Source organism: Ascaphus truei, chromosome 18, assembly GCF_040206685.1.
Source record: "Ascaphus truei isolate aAscTru1 chromosome 18, aAscTru1.hap1, whole genome shotgun sequence".
NCBI lineage: Eukaryota > Metazoa > Chordata > Amphibia > Anura > Ascaphidae > Ascaphus > Ascaphus truei.
The window spans coordinates 21,770,202-21,786,062 of record NC_134500.1 but is presented as its reverse complement, the minus strand read 5'-3'; the positions used below and the strand labels follow the sequence as shown (position 1 = coordinate 21,786,062).

The following is a 15,861-nucleotide window of genomic DNA, read 5'->3' as shown; positions in this document are numbered from 1 at the left end:
ACGCACGTTCTGCTGGTCGCGGTCGCGCAGGACGGGGTGACGTGTCGGGAGGGAAGCGGTTGTGGGGTAGACATGGCCGCCCTGGCAGCGCTGCTGAAGCGGTTGTGCAGCGTCGTGCTGTTTCTGTCGCAGCTGTACGTGTTCTCCGGCCGGGGTGAGTGTGTCACCGAGTGCCAAGGCCCTGCAGTAACCATGGGTTATTATTTCTATTGCAGTGTAACGCGCCTCTCCTTACTTACATGTGTGCCAGGCCCTTAAATGTATATTGGGGTCTCTCCCTTCACACTAGGAACCTTTTGAGGGGTGGGCCAACTCCAGTCCTCACCAACGGGTCAGGTTTTCAAGATATTCCTGCTTCAGCATAGGTGTTGAAGATTGAGCCACCTTTGCTGAAGTTGGGGCTGATAGAGTAATCTGTGCTGAAGCAGGGATATTCTCAAAACCGGAACTGTTGGTGGCCCTTGAGGATTGAAGTTGGCCTGCTCTAACTGTACCCATTTAGCAAGTACTGCATCTGTTTGTGGCTTGGCTTTACCTGTTAAATTCAGCTGTATCTATTCTTGCCAGTGGTTGAAGTTAAGAACCTTCAGTTAATTAAAAGATCTGTCAGGCTGCGCTTATAGTGCCGGCGGCTGTGACGTCAGGCTCCGGTCGCTGGAAAAATCAAATTGAGATGACTTCCAGCGATCGTGACCAAGCCGTCGCTCCGTCACGTCACGCTTACTATACGCACACGCAACGGCAGCAATGCATTTGTTTTGCCTCGCACTATAAGCACAGCCTAAGGCCTCGGCCAGGGTGTTGCTGACACTGACCTTGATGAAACACATTGCGGCAATGTGTGTAGCCAGCATGGGCAGATGCGCCTGCTTGGCGCTTAGCTGCTTGCCGAGCAAGCAAATATGAATGTGCTGCTCGCAAGCGCGTAAGGCCTCGGCCAAGCTCCCCGCTGGCGTGCTGAGGCTCAGGGAAAGCGGGTGCTTTCCCTGGCCTTAGACAGCGTGCCGTCGGAGGGCGGGCCAGTGACGTCACGGAGCTGGTTCGCCCTCATTGGGCGAACCGCTCACGTGACCGGCCCTGCGCTCCGGCGAGCGCTGAAATGTAAAAATCTGCTATGACCTACGCTTCCGCAAGCTCTAATTGCGGCTGTAGGGGCTCAGTGCCGAGCGGAAGCGTGCCTCCGCCAGCAAGCAGCAACCCTGGATGAGGCCTAACGTGAGCGGTTCGCCCAATGAGGGTGAACCAGCTCCGTGACGTCGTGGCCGCGCCCCCAGATACGCACGCTCCTAGCCGGCCACGAATAGCCCGGCCGAGCAGTGCACGAGCGCCAGCCCCCAGTACCCTACCTGGCTGAGGCCTAAGATTGATGACTGATCTGATTAAATAAAAAAACATATTTAGCTGATAGTGCATCTGTAATATGGTTTTTGCATGTGTGGCCATGTTGCTTTTAGGAGTGGTCACTTGCATGGAAGCTCCACGATCACGCACATAGCAGATAAAGTGCACCTGTTTTCGTTTTGCAAATGTTGGAGGGTCTGTTTTAAGCGTATAAACCTCTGTGCATTAAGGTTCAAACTGCATTGCATCACAGTTTCTGATTTCAATAATACATGTTGCATGTGTTGTGGCAGCTCAGCTGTTCATACCTGTCTTTTTTTAGGGGGGCTGCCATAGATGAGGTTTTATTTTATTTCCCCTTGGCTGTCAGAGAGCTCTGCGGTGCATTGGTAAGCAATATGTATCCAGTCCTCTGTCAGCAAAGGGTATATTAGAGCTTATAGTCACTTAGATCGTAAGATTTGGGACAGGGTCTCCCTTTGCCTTATGCTACTGTTAACTTGCTGCTATTAATTGCCATTGTTTGTACCTTAACTATCTTGTAATGTGGTTTTGTAAAGCAATGAGTACAAGGTTAGTGGTATATAAAATAATACATAACAGGTGCAAAGAACCAACGATTGATATGACCACTACACTCACAAATATCCTTTGAGCTCTCACTGCTGAAGGAGGAACCCTAAAATGCAACAGCAATCATTTAGCTGACGGGCCTACCAAAAGTTTAGAGTTCATGTTAATGGTCTTTTATACCTATTACTTAACTTTAATGGTCCATTATACATATGTTTTTATTGTGACTTAGGGGCCAAATGTTGGTATAGTGCACTGTGGCAGTTGCTTGAATTATAACTTTGATGCACCCACTGTTTTAATAGCCAGAAAGCTCATTTAAAACACAATAGTTTGAAAGCTTTGAAAACATGCCCCAAGCTCAGTTATTACATTTAACGAATATAAACATAACTACCATATTTGAAGAACAATGATGGGTAAGAAATTGTACAAATCAGAAATTAGAAGGTGCAGATGTCAACGTTTACTTCTAGATGTAGATCTTTTGTTGTGCAAATGTGAACTTTTTCTATTTTGTGTTGACAGACTTAATTTCAGTGTTTATTCTTTCACAATCCATTGGCATCGTCTGACACTATATGGATAACTGACAATAAAAACCTAGCATTCAAATTAAATATATAAGGAAGCATTGGTAATGTGGTGTTCGATTGTGTAAACAATCTCATTCCTATGGCCTCACCCAGTTTGGATATAAACAAGTGATGACAGAAAGAGGAGTCCGAAACACTTTATTTTGTCTTTCAGGATCCTTGAGCTTTGAGCACTCCCAGCCAGTAGCACAGTCACTAAAAGACCAGCTTCCATCTTCCACAATTCCTCCAGGTTCCAAAACAACAGGTACAGGTTTGTTTATTCACCCAAAGTGTTCAAGGGTTTGTAACCACACCTTCTTTAAATCATTTTTGCTAATGGAGTGTAATTGACCTGGAATAAATCTTCTGCTTTTGGCGTTCCATTCGTACCTAAATATTTTATACTTCTATTCCATTCGAAAGGGAAGTTTTATGTAACTTGGGCTGCCAACCCTGCTGGAAAACTTATATTTAGAGCCTCTGTTTTTGGTAAATTGATTTTAAAAGCTGCTAAGCTATATTGACCCAGGACATTCCTTATATTATGCAACGATACCAATGGGTTTGTTATTATTAGAAGAATATCATCCGCATATAATGCGATATTATGTTCTTTCTCGCCTATTTTAACTCCCGCAATATCTGGGTGATTCCTTATGGATTCTGCTAGTAGTGACTGTTTTAACCGTCTTGATGGTTTTCATTGCATTCTTCACAAGTACTCATGATGTTTTGCTGTTGGAGCATGAATGGGTTAATGGTTTCCATTTGACGTGATGAGTGTTTATTTTCCTTGGGATGAGGTAGTGGGGATCTGTTTTCAGCCTTGCACTAAAATATTCATGATTTGTAACCATTTGTTCATGTAGAAACCACTGAAGCTCCCCCTTACCTGGACAAATGTCCCAGCAATGGCCTGTGCAGCAAATTGCCCCCGAGCTGCATGACGTGTGCTACAAACTACTCGTGTATATATGGGAAGCCTGTGATATTTGACTGCAAAGCCAAACCCCAGGTCATCTGTGTTGTAAGTAATAAGCTGCTGCTGCTTATACGATGCACTGTTTAATTGTCATTTATTTTATTACTGTCATGGGAGACCATGCCAATTACACCACTTTATCCGGATCACACATTGAGCAAAACAAGATGATGAAATAAATTGTAGTTGATTCACTTAAAATATGCAAACACACAAAATACAGGCAAAAAACACACTTACTTGGGACTGGGGTACAAAGCTAGACTCTCCTAGGGGCAGGCAACCCTTAAAGATGGATTTTCCTCTGATAACAGTTGCAAAAAGCAGAGCAGAAAATATTCCAGGCCTTTCTGCTGAAGCAGCCCTTTTCTTTCTTGCTGCAGACTGAAAAACCTTAGAATCTGGAGAGAGCTTGGAAACTGAAAATCTGGAGAGAATATTTTTTACTCTTAGCGAATCTGGAGAACTTGGGAGAATCCAAAAATCTGAGCTGCGTAAGGGTTTTTAAAACCCCTCGGTTTCATTCACGGAAACCTACAGCCCAATCAAAAGCGTGAGGAATTTATTAGTAGCCGGGCTCATCTGGCTGATGTCAGAGAAAGGGGCTTGTTGAGCCAGCTTGAAAAAACGTGTGGGCTGGAAATATGAATCGGCCAATGGGGAAATATTCCCACAAGTAGCAACTTCCCCCCAGCTAACCACTTGCCGACTTTGCTAAGTCTGACAGCACCCATATGGCTGTTGGGACCTTTTTCCTCCGCCCCTCGTTGCTAACAAATGGTCTTAACACATCCATATCCTGGATTCCCTTTGAGGCCAGAGGGCGGGGTAGTCATGTCTCCTATGCAAATAGCTAAAGCTGACTGCATGGATTTTTATACATACAGCATAACACCTTCTGAACCATACTTTAATAAAGTATAAACCTTGGGGGACATACAGAACCCCTATAAGCTCATATTGAACCCCCAGAATTACACACACACACACGCGTATAGGTGTCAAAGAGGAGTGCTACTGAGCATGGCAATATATATTTAAAACCAGAGACAGAACATGAAACACAGACAGAGCTCAGTGCTACATCCATTAACACAGATACACGGTACAGTATCTATCTCTATCTATCTCCATCTCTCCCCATCTCTATCTCGAATAGTTAATGCGTTTCATCACACGGGCGGAGCCCTGCGTTCTAGACAACGCTGAGCGGTTCACAGGTATGGTAGAGTCTTTCATAATGTATACCATGTATGGTTTGATTATAATTATGTGCTGCACCTGTTTGTTAGGGGTTTGGAGGGTATTTATATGTGTTCTAATTCACTCTGTATGCACATCACCTCGAGAAAGGTCCCGCACGAAGGACCGAAATGTTGGCAATTATGTCTTGTTAATACAATATTCTGTGCTCTGATATTCGTCCTCACACGGTATCGTATTGCCTATTTGTACCATACAGGATTTGCACCCACCATATTGATTTACCCGACGGAGTGCCTGTTGTTCTTTTTCTTTTTGCGCGATAGAGAGATAGAGATATCTTTTGAATAAAATTGTCTTTTAGTTTAACTCTTTGGCCAAAACAGACCCTTATATACATGTGGGAAATTAGTTTGGGATATCTGGGCTCGAAAACCAGGAGTGCAGCCCCACTGTAATTCACCCTGTGAACCCACAAGTAGCGCCTGCACGCTGGGTAGAATCAGGGAACCACCAGTAGCTGGGCACCCCAAACTCTTGCAAACACATGGAATACATTTTCGCCCCAATATCCCACCTAAAACTCACACTCCCAAAATCTGGAGTTTCTATGACACAGGGAACCCCAAATGCCCCTAAGCAGATCAGTTTTTTCTATACTTTACAGACACCTTCAATAACCCAAAACCCCATAATGGATCTGGGACACCTGGGCATTTACTGGGTATCCCCATTAACCCAGGGGCCCTTTGACTGTTACAGGGACACCTCACATCCCTATGCCCCTTTTACCTTTCTGGTCTGTGCTCAAGCAGGGAACCCCTAGTGGTGAGTCGCGAAAGCGTTTTCAAGGGTAGAGATTACCGAGATCATGTGTCTACTACATGCATTCAGGATTCCTGGGTACATTTTTAGGGGAACCAGCAACTCTGGGCCCTGGCTAGATAGACACAATTTGACAACACTTTCTCCACACAAAAAAAACCTTGAAACTCAAACCACAGCAATCGCTGCTTGCTGGCACTCCTGGAAAGGTAAAAACACATACAATATTTTATTGCCGCACATTACAGGTTATGCATTTACAAACCCTGGGCTCAAAAGCTGACACTCTAAAAACCCAACACATGGATCAGGGGTAACCAAATGGGCTTAAACCTTTATTTGATAGCCTGGCTACCCCCTAACGTCACAATTATGTACTGAAGAAGTAAAAATTAGTTGCTCCAGTAAATGGTAACAATATACAGTATAGCATTAAAGAGAGTGCATGTTGTAACCAGTGGTTAAGGTATTGTTATTTTGATGAAGTTCTACTAGATTAGGAGTAGCCAACTCCAGTCCTCAAGGGCCACCAACAGGTCAGGTTGGAAGAATATCCCTGCTTCAGCAAAGGTGGCTCAATCAGTGGATGTCATTGACTGAGCCACTGATTTAGCCACCTGTACTGAAACCCACGTATCCTGAAAATCTGACCTGTTGGTGACCCTTGAGAACTGGAGTTGGCCACTCTTGCACTTTAATGGTGAGTCTGGTGTTTCACTTCTTTTTATATTTACAGATTAATTCCACTGACTTAAAATGGAAAAAAAGAATAATACTCGCCTTACCTGTGTTATTGGTTACTCCGGTTTTAAAATGAAAGGAGTAAAACATTTTTTATTTTTTTTTCTTGATTAAGCCAAAATATTGTTGATATAAAGATATCTCCGCTTACATTATTGGGAGTAGACTGGGATGGAGAAAGGAAGGAGGGGAGAATTAGTGATGTAACTTTGTCAGTGGTGATGTGACCTATTGTAGTAAAGTATCATAGATAATTTTTTTTCCCCCACAAACAAGGAAATTGATGCATTGAAACGGGGGCATGGTGTGTAAATTGGCTTGAACAATATTGTAGGGGTTTCAGCTGCTGGTGCATTAACGATGCATGTTACGCAGGTAGTAAACTTTCCTAAAGCACAATATTTGTAAGGTCGCCATGCTTGTAGCGGCACTGCATCTAGGAGAAGTAAATATGCAAGATTCTTGTTTCTAATTAGAAGATTTTTATGAATAAGAGTTAGATAAACATCTTTCATCTCAAGTAAATCTGATATCTCACCCATTTTCACTATTGCTTTTTTTTAACAGAATTTGCCTGGTTGAGAAGGTAAATAGGGTTGTTCCGTGTGTGTATCTATATATATATATATGTATATATAAGAGAGAGAGGTCTATTTTAAGTGTTTTTCCTCTGTTTTCACTTTTAGGTTAGATCATTTTGACTGTTAGACAAATTCATTTCTTGCTTTGATAAGTTTACTTTTTAATAACAGGGGGAACGTGCTCAGCGACAGGATCACTTCACCATCAACATGACCTGTCAGTTTTGCTGGCAGCTTCCACCCTCAGATTATGTGTGCAGTGATCCCAAGAACTGCATGACCGTGTCCTGCCCCCGCCAACGCTTCAATGCCAGTTGCACAGTACGTGGCCATGTGCACTGTCTAGGTAAGTAACAGCGGATTCACTTCAACACAGCCCTACAGGGAACTTACGCATTTAATGCAGGGCTTTTCAAACCGGGGGCCGTGCACCCCAGGGGCGGCGGGAGATTTTTCTGTGGGGGGCGCGGCCCATTGCAGAGGCCCCGCCGCTCTTTCCCAAAGCATTTAACTTAAATGCCGGGGGATCGCGTGAGGCCCCTGCAACACTCCACTTACCTTGATTCAGCCGGCTGTGTGACGTGTCGCCGTGGCAACACGTCATCAAATGACACCGCGGGGCCATGTGACGTCACACGCGTCTAATGACACTGCTGTGTGACGTCACATGACCCCGCAACGTTATTTGATGCGGATGCCATGTGGGGGGGGGGGAGAGTGGGTGCGTAAACCGGGGCAAGTAAGACTGGGGCGCAGCAGAAAAAGTTGCGTTCCCCTGGTTTAATGAACCTGTATGTTGTACTGCACTGTAAATGAGCATGGTTTTATACCCCTTCTTATGTCGGTGTGTAATGAATGGCCTTCTTTTCTTCTTTATACATAGGTAATCGTGTGTTTCCAAAGATGCTGTATTGCAACTGGACTGGAGGCTACAAATGGTCCACGGCTTTGGCTTTAAGGTAGTGACGGAGAGCAGCATGCGGCATAACAGCATTGTCCAAGATGGGTATTCTGAAGGCTGCAGCCCCACGTAGCAAAACAGGTTTTCAATAACAAGCTACCTGCCATGAAACACCCTTTCTGGCATTTATTGTTTCTCTGGATACAGAACAGTATGTATATTAAAGGAGCAATCTAAGCGGGGGATTTATTGTTGGGTTTTTTTTTAACATTGGTTTGAAGCAGGGGGTCTCCGTAGCTGAACCCCATTCATTTCAGCTCCAGGGGCTCCCTGCTTCCAGAGATATATACCTGCGAAACAGCTGCCGATATCTCTCTGCTTTATAAAGGTCCCCGCGTCACGTGGTCCAATAGGAAGCTGCGCCGGATGACACAGCTTCCGATTGACTTGCAGGGCACGGCAGCTTTACAAAGCGGCCATTTTGTAATCCCTGCTAGTGGAGCGGCTCCCGTCGCTCCCTTCGGAGGCAAGCATCTCCGGAAGCAGGGGGTCCCTGGAGTTGAAATCAATGGAGTTCAGCTCCGGAGAAACCCTGCTTCAATCCTGTTAAAATAAAATAAAAATTGCGACAAACATCGCCTGCATGAATTGCCTCTAGAAAGGACTCGTTAAGGGCTAATTAAATGAGAAATGAATGCAACAGGAATCAGGTTGCAATGATCAATGCTGAGTCATGTGACTGTCCTTCCCCAGCTCCCACTGTCCCTGACCATACTGGGCCTACAGATATAGCCAACATAATTGCAGCGCAGGTGTGCTCCAGGGGGTGAAATGCTGCTTAGCTCCGCCAGCTTTCACAAGCGGCTGATTGAAGACCATGGGCACGTCTCCCGGTCGGGCATTATCTATGTCCTCTGCAACACGCTGTCGGGAATATAAATGTCTCCTACAGCTGTATATACCAAGATCCTATTTTAATCTTTTTTGTAAATGCTAGAATGTAGTACAAACATTCGTAACATGTCGTATGTATGAAGACTTTATACATATGACACATCATTTGTGTGACATTAATTTGACGCATTGTCATGTCGAATACTTGGTTGATGCAATTTATATTCTCTTAATTGATACAGTATTTACCAACAAAATAATTAGTGTAATATAAATTAAAATAGACAGTAAAAATAATACATTTTGTTGAGCTGTATCCTATACATTTGTGCTGCTTTAAATACAGTTCTGGTTGTTAGCAACTTCATTCTGCGCCATCAATATAAACAGACTTTTTTTTAACCGTTTTAGACATGCTCAATTTTGTGCGCTTTTGATATATTTTCTACTTAATTTTTTGGGGCCAGAGAGATATTGTTTTTTAGTAAATAACATTAACCTCTGTACACCTACAGTATCGCAATCAAGTCCTGGGTGCCCCCCAAAAAAACAATGAAAAAACAAATGTTTTCTGTCGCAGACTGAGACATTTTAGATTAGTACATACCGTATTCGCACACAAGTGCAATTTTTAAAAGATTTTCGTGCGCCAATTTAGTGCAAAAAAAGTTGGTTGTGACATTTCGTTCATAGGCCCCAGTGAGTTTGCTAACACTTTACAAACCTATTTTAATGTACACTTGAAGAAAGTGAAGTTTGATATAATTTGTAGTAATGTCTTTTTTCCCCCCTGGTTTTTTGTTTTCCAGCATTACTCTTGGTGGGTTTGGTGCTGATCGATTTTATTTGGGCCAGTGGCGCGAAGGACTCGGAAAGCTCTTCAGCTTTGGTGGCCTGGGAATCTGGACGCTAATAGATGTTTTCTTAATTGGCGTTGGCTATGTAGGACCTGCAGATGGTTCCCTGTACATATAACCCTACACTTAACGCCCCCTGAGCCGCCAGTTAAGGAGAATGCGCCTTAATCTTTCAGAACACGAAGCGCCGTTCTGTTCTGCTTGTATATTTCTTTTAATGTACAGTATCTGTACTGGATCTGCCTTTAATTAAGGTGAACTATGTTCAATCAACTAACATTCTTGTGACTTTGAAATGTTTATTTATTTTTGTGGTGGCGGTGCGATTTCTTTGAAAAATATTATATCATTTCCATAACTAACGTGGATGAGGTGTCACTTTTGCATCGGAGCTGTGTTGGTATATTGTTTAGATAACTTGGGTAGGCACTGAATGAGTCCCCAACATTTAACCTACTGCACCAGTTCAGCATACGTAGCCCTATAAATACATGGGAAAAATAATCTTTAGAATCTTGATCGCATATATTTATTTGGTATTTGCCTAATTAAGTTCCTCAAAAATCTTCCTTTGTACATTTTCTCCAGCCTGGTTTGGTTAATCGTTAGAATATGTCCCTTAGCAGTTTAACTAATTGGCAGGTGGTTTAAGCTGTGCAAATCATGCAGTGCTGATGTTTTTTTGGGTGTATGGTTAGAAAATGTAGTGCAAATATATTAAAGCCATACTCTGTGCAGCTCAACCTATGAGAAAATGTTGACACTGAAGCTACTGTAGTTTTCTTATCTTTGGTAGATCCGAGCAGTTTCTATCCCTAAAGTCAGATATTAATTTGTACTGCTTTACATATTGTCTATTTTGAATCCCCTAACCTGTACTAGAGGGTTCTGCATATCTGATTGGTGGCTTCCTGATGTCCAGCGACTCCTTGGTTCCCCAGATATTTGTAAAAAGGATTTTTCTATTGGCCACCAGGCTGAGTCCTAACCCTTCCGCCATTTTGTGTGAGGATGGGCAGTAATTCTGTCCAGTGCAGCCCCAGGTAACTGGGTGGGGGGGAAGGGGGTCCCCGGGGGGAAGGAGGGGTCCCCAGTCCTTGTGGTACAACAGAGGGTGTCCAGGGATCCCTTGTTTAAGTTAAGTGTAAATATTTATTTACAAAATGTATAATTGGAATGCTCTTTAAAGCCGAACGTAGTTAAGGGGCATTTCCTGTTCCTCGTGGTTGTTTCATTTTAATGCAGCAGTTTCTTACATTTACAGCAAAACAATTATCTAAGCTGCCGATTGATTGCTGGGAATAAATCTATCGGCAAAGAACCTGCTTCCCAGGGCGCACAATATGGCTGCCTATTTCAAAATAAGTGCTGTAGCTTCCTAATATGGTTTCTATAGCAACCCAAAGAAGCTTAATTTAAATGAGCATTGATAGTAAAAAAACACGCAGTGAGTATTATCTAATACTACACACCTGATCTATTAATAAAAAAAAAAAGTTTTGAGTTGCTGGTTTAAGTAGACATCAAGAATTGTAATAAAAACCAGAGACAAATTATTAATGTCTAGAAAACGTAAGTTGCTTTACTGAACTACACAAGGCCTTTGAACAATATAATGACATATCACACAATGTTTTCTGGGCTCTGGTTAGGTTACATATCAGAGGGAAGAACACAGCAGTTGCACATGCAGTGATCCGAGATGTTATAACGCAGGTGTTAATAACATCACAAAGAACGATTTTTAGGAATCCCAGCAATGTTACTTCTATTTTGAAAGAGCAAAAAATAGTAGAGAATTTCACAAAGTGTGTGATTGGGCTGTGTCTGTAGAACTGCACCTTTACCCTAAAAGGATGAATATAACTTGTGAAACATGCATGGAACCCATCACTCTGTCTGATTTGTGGTGCGTAGTTTTGCTATTTAATTCCAATAAGGACTACTAATAGAATATGATGAGTGCTTCTGTTACTTTTCTTCTAGGGGTCCCTGTAGAAATCTGCTACAGCTGAAACTTGTCTTTATGTGCTTCTGAACTGAATTCTGTTGTTTACTTTGAAATGTAAACAAAGTGTGTTTTAAAAAGTATATCGCTTGTCCTAATCAAGGCATTTCCATGGCTAATTTAAAAAGCCTCACTATACACCTCTACACCCCCCCCCCCCTCCTCTCTCCTGGTTCATTGTGAGCACATATTTACAAACACAAGAACTGAAAAGAGTGTTCTTGATGTGGAGGAAAAAATTAATGTCGCCTCCAGAAAATTCATTTTCCCCGTGATGCTTTCTCTTAAGTGCAGATTTGCAGCTAATACATTGAAGAGACAACTATATAGTACATTTACATCAACTCATGTATAAAGTTGACATAGAGATGTAATGTCTTATTTATTTTTTTAAGTTCAAGCTAAAAATAAATGTTAAAGTATTTGAATTATCACAGGATAATTGCACATGTTAATACAGATATTCATGAAAATGTGCAATGTTTTCCTGATTCCTTGCAAAAGTAATGAAAAATTATCTTGATGGCAAAGCGTTTGTGTTTTTTTTTTTTGTTTGTTTTTTATGAAAACTGCAGTTGCGAAATTCTCGTCACAGGTTTGCTCTTAACATAAACTTTGCAAAACCTGTTGAATAAACCTACAAAATAATTGGAAGAAAAAAATCGCAGTTTTCCAATTATTGGGGACTTTGGAATGGTCAGAATTGTCACATTTCGCCCGTCGCTTGCTGTTTAACAGAAATGGAGAAATTTCCCTGCAAAAATCACTGTCCTATTTCCTCATTTAACTTGTCAAATCTTCAAATATAACTACACAAATGGATGAGCCGAATTGCTCTCACGCTAGCGAGGCTTCTGGGCTGAAGCATAGTGCTTGCTTGTGCTATCGAAAGCGAATACGACGTGTCAGACTAGACTGTAGAGATGAACACTGTTGTAACCTGTACCGCCATCATTTTCTTACAATAACCAGACACTGTAATTGGAACTTGCAGTGCTCCTTTAAAGGATCAATTCATGCCCTTTTTTATTGATTAATTGTAAACATGGGTTTGAAGCAGGGGGTCCTGGACCCCATTAATTTCAGCCCCTGGGACCCCTCTACTTTCCGAGATCCAGACCTCCAAAGGGAATGCCTATCTCTGCAAAGTTTAAAACTCCCGTGTCATGTGTGCCAATAGGAAGCCGAATCTGATGATTTCACGGCGTCCTCCTGCAGCTTTTAAACTCCGCCATTATGTGATCCCTGCTGCCCGAGCGGAGCGGCTACAGACACCCCCTACGGAGGTATCTCTGGAAGCATAGGACCCCGGATCTGAAATGAATGGGGTTCAGCTCCAGAGACCCACTGCTTCCATTCTATGTTAAAAATAAAAAGTGTCCACTTGAATTGCCTCTAATGCCTTTAGCTTTTGAATAAGTTTGCGGTATATTGCAGGCCTACTGCAGAGGAGTTAATATCTTAACGTGCTACTAAACAGTGCTGGGTATGCATGCAAGACCAGAAAACATAAGCTTGCATGTTTCTCAAAAGAATAGTTTTAAAGTGTGTTTGTGTGTGTTTCAACTAAGACTAAATAAAAGTATACACTGCTGTTTTTTTTTGTTTGTTTTATTTATGCTCTTGCTGATCCAGTGTATACAGTACATTATTAATTACATTCTAAATCTATTTTGCCAGGTCTTATAATGTTGGAAGTATGTTGACATTACACATCTCTTCAGTTTGTTCCGTAAGAATGTAGTACAGGCAGTCCTCGCTTTACAACGAATGGCTTTTCCAGCGCTGTGCAATGCATACCTATGTTCATTTTTACAACGCCTGTGTAAAATATTTGGTGTATTTTAGTGTTAAAAATGCCTTCAGGAATGGAACCTTTCATTTAAACAGTGTTCCTATGGCAAAACGTGTTTCGCTTTAAGACGTTTCGCTATCCAACGCCATTTTGAGTAACGCATTGTGTCGGATAACCGAGGACTGCCTGTAATTACATTTGTCATGTTTTTGGACCGGTGATGGAACAGGTGATCATGCTGCACTGTGTGTTTCTGTGCATCTCCGTTCATGGGGTTACGCATTGTCTCCATCACATACGATGGAAAGGTCTTCTGTGCCTACTACAACAGTGTCGTCAAAGCTACAGTAAATATGAACAGGGGAGTCGCTACTCACAGTAAAGGTTTATTGAAAGTTTGGTTGGTGGTAGGTGCTGCAGTGGGGGAAGGGTTGAGATGGGTAAGCAGCTGCTCTCCTGGAATGCTTATAAGCCGAGACTCACTAAGTGATTAAGTTCTTATAAAGGGTTTGCAGCTGGATCTTAAGGTAACTACCATTCAAGTTAATGGCTACAATGCAATGCCCAAGATTTATCCTGATTATTATTTATTTTTTTTAGTTCAGATCCATTTTATATAGCAATTACTTGGATTTTTACTCAAGCATCCATTGCTGACAACCTCATAATGGCATAACGCGATTCAATTTGGCAGAGAGTAATATAGTTCTGACAGTATCCTTTGAACTGGATCAGCCAGGAACAAGGCTTGAGGCATTTTAAGGTCTTCTGCAGAATAGTTCTTGGAAAGCCCGTCCACCAGGCCTGACAGGTTCTCCTTCCCCACTTGATTTATTGGTGCCAACATCATTATTTTAAGCCATAGTACTAACAATGTTGTTTTGTCTTCAGACTGTCTTAACCCCAGCCCCGCTGATACAGTGGCCAGGCCGGCTATACATTGCTTCATAATGCAATACTGATCCCAGGCCTCTGGCAGCAAAGGGTCTCATTCTTCTGCAATACTTAGGAAAAGAAATGTACCCCTTGGTTTTTTTTTAAGTACATTACATATGTTGTGTACAAATAATAGATCCAGTCCTGGGTTTGTTCTGCCATTTGCTGATCTGCAACTGTGGTATATACAGTAGCACAGGCGCTGAACTAAGATTAGTCTGTATTGAATCATTACTAGAAATGGGCAAATTGATTTGGATATGCCTCTGATTGGTCGGTTCCTTTTGGTCTGCGGATTTCTACAAATCGGTCTTAAGAGCGATTTCGTATTTTTATTTCTCACGGACAATCCATATGGCGAATGCTGCAATCTGTTGGCGGATTCTTAAAGAGTCCGCAAGTTTGTAACAATCTGCCAACGGAGTTCGGAATCCGCAGCCTGGATTCCTAAATATCCGTACGTATTGTATCCAATGCCGGTTTTGGGATTAACCAGCGCGTATTTAAACTGGAACAAGATGTTACACCACGGAACAGATTTTGAATGGAAAGTTTTGGAAATACTGGGAAACTGATTTTTACAGTTTTGTTCATCTCTTGTCATTACAATTTAATCTGGAGTTAAATGGCAGTTACAGGATGTAGTGCTGTTCATAATATCTTGGCTGCTTGTAGGAGCGAGCCCCAGCCTGGCCCCCTCCCATAAAAATGGATGAGAAGCAGGGGCATCCTCTTATCTGAACCGCATTCATTTCAGCTCCTGGTTCCCGAGTTATTAGTAAACATCCTCCGCATCTTAGAGGCAAACAGGAAGCCGCTGGGGATTTAAACCTCTGTGTGTTTTCCCCTGGAGAGGACGGCACTAGCAATATCTGCAGCAGTAAGTATCTCGGGAACCAGGGGTCATAAAAACAATTTAATAGGAGAAACGGTACCTTTTTAACTACGGTAGTCAAAAAAAATCTAGTTTTTGACTGGAAAGCAATGTAACCCTCTCCATACATTGCCGTAGAGCATGAGTGGCCAACTGCAGTCCTCAAAGGCCACCATCAGGTCAGGTTTTAAAGATGGCCACCTGTGCTGAAGCAGGGATATCATTAAAACCTGGCCTGTTTGTGGCCCTTGAGTACTGGAGTTGGCCACTCCTGCTGTACATGTACTAAAAATCCAAATCTATAAATAGCCCAAGTGGTAATAGCCTTTGAAGTGGGTCAATCCATCTTGAATTCGAATATTGGCTACTTACTTTATCTCTTTCTGCTCCCAAAATTGGATTGCAAAATGTATGAGGCAGGGACTTGTGTCTAAAAGAAAATCTGTTTATCGCATTAAAGTGCTATATAAGGAAAAAACAAATCTTTATTATGCACAGTTTGTGTCTAGGGGGAGATCACGTGACTGCACAGACATGCTGTGTTTATGGAAAAACTCATTTTATTACACAATGTTGTACATCTACTGTACTCTGCAACCGTAAGAAGCCAAATAAAGTGCCAATTTTTCAGATGATTATGATGGAATGCATCATAACATTCTGGTGCATGTTATGTAGCTGTGACTGTGTCTCAATAATAAAGGTAGCAAGAGAGGCATGGGAAAAAACATCAGCCTATAAGAAGGAAGATGTCAGTAACCAATCAGGAGCT

The 15,861-nt window shown here is 42.3% G+C and overlaps 1 protein-coding gene across 3 annotated transcripts; it reads left to right on the top strand.

Annotated features, from left to right (window-relative positions):
* Nucleotides 1-12,294, top strand: TM2D3 (TM2 domain containing 3). Of its 3 annotated transcripts, none has more exons than XR_012788940.1 (6): nucleotides 1-154; nucleotides 2,665-2,757; nucleotides 3,362-3,519; nucleotides 6,996-7,170; nucleotides 7,708-7,936; nucleotides 9,429-9,533. XR_012788940.1 is itself a non-coding variant. In XM_075575836.1 (6 exons), the coding sequence occupies exons 1-6, from the start codon at nucleotides 73-75 to the stop codon at nucleotides 9,592-9,594; spliced, it is 750 nt and encodes a 249-aa protein (XP_075431951.1). In that variant the 5' UTR covers nucleotides 1-72; the 3' UTR covers nucleotides 9,595-12,294. The 3 variants fall into 3 exon arrangements, 2 of the variants coding, with proteins under 2 accessions (XP_075431951.1, XP_075431952.1); XM_075575836.1 differs by having other exon boundaries at nucleotides 7,708-7,783; nucleotides 9,429-12,294; XM_075575837.1 differs by lacking the exon at nucleotides 2,665-2,757 and having other exon boundaries at nucleotides 20-154; nucleotides 7,708-7,783; nucleotides 9,429-12,294.
* The last annotated feature ends 3,567 nt before the right edge of the window (nucleotides 12,295-15,861 follow it).

Coding starts and splice junctions, on each gene's coding strand:
- TM2D3 (XM_075575836.1), top strand. CDS start 73: ATGGCCGCCCTGGCAGCGCTGCTGAAGCGGTTGTGCAGCGTCGTGCTG. Junction 155..2,664: donor GTACGTGTTCTCCGGCCGGG/GTGAGTGTGTCA, acceptor TTTGTCTTTCAG/GATCCTTGAGCTTTGAGCAC. Junction 3,520..6,995: donor AACCCCAGGTCATCTGTGTT/GTAAGTAATAAG, acceptor TTTTAATAACAG/GGGGAACGTGCTCAGCGACA.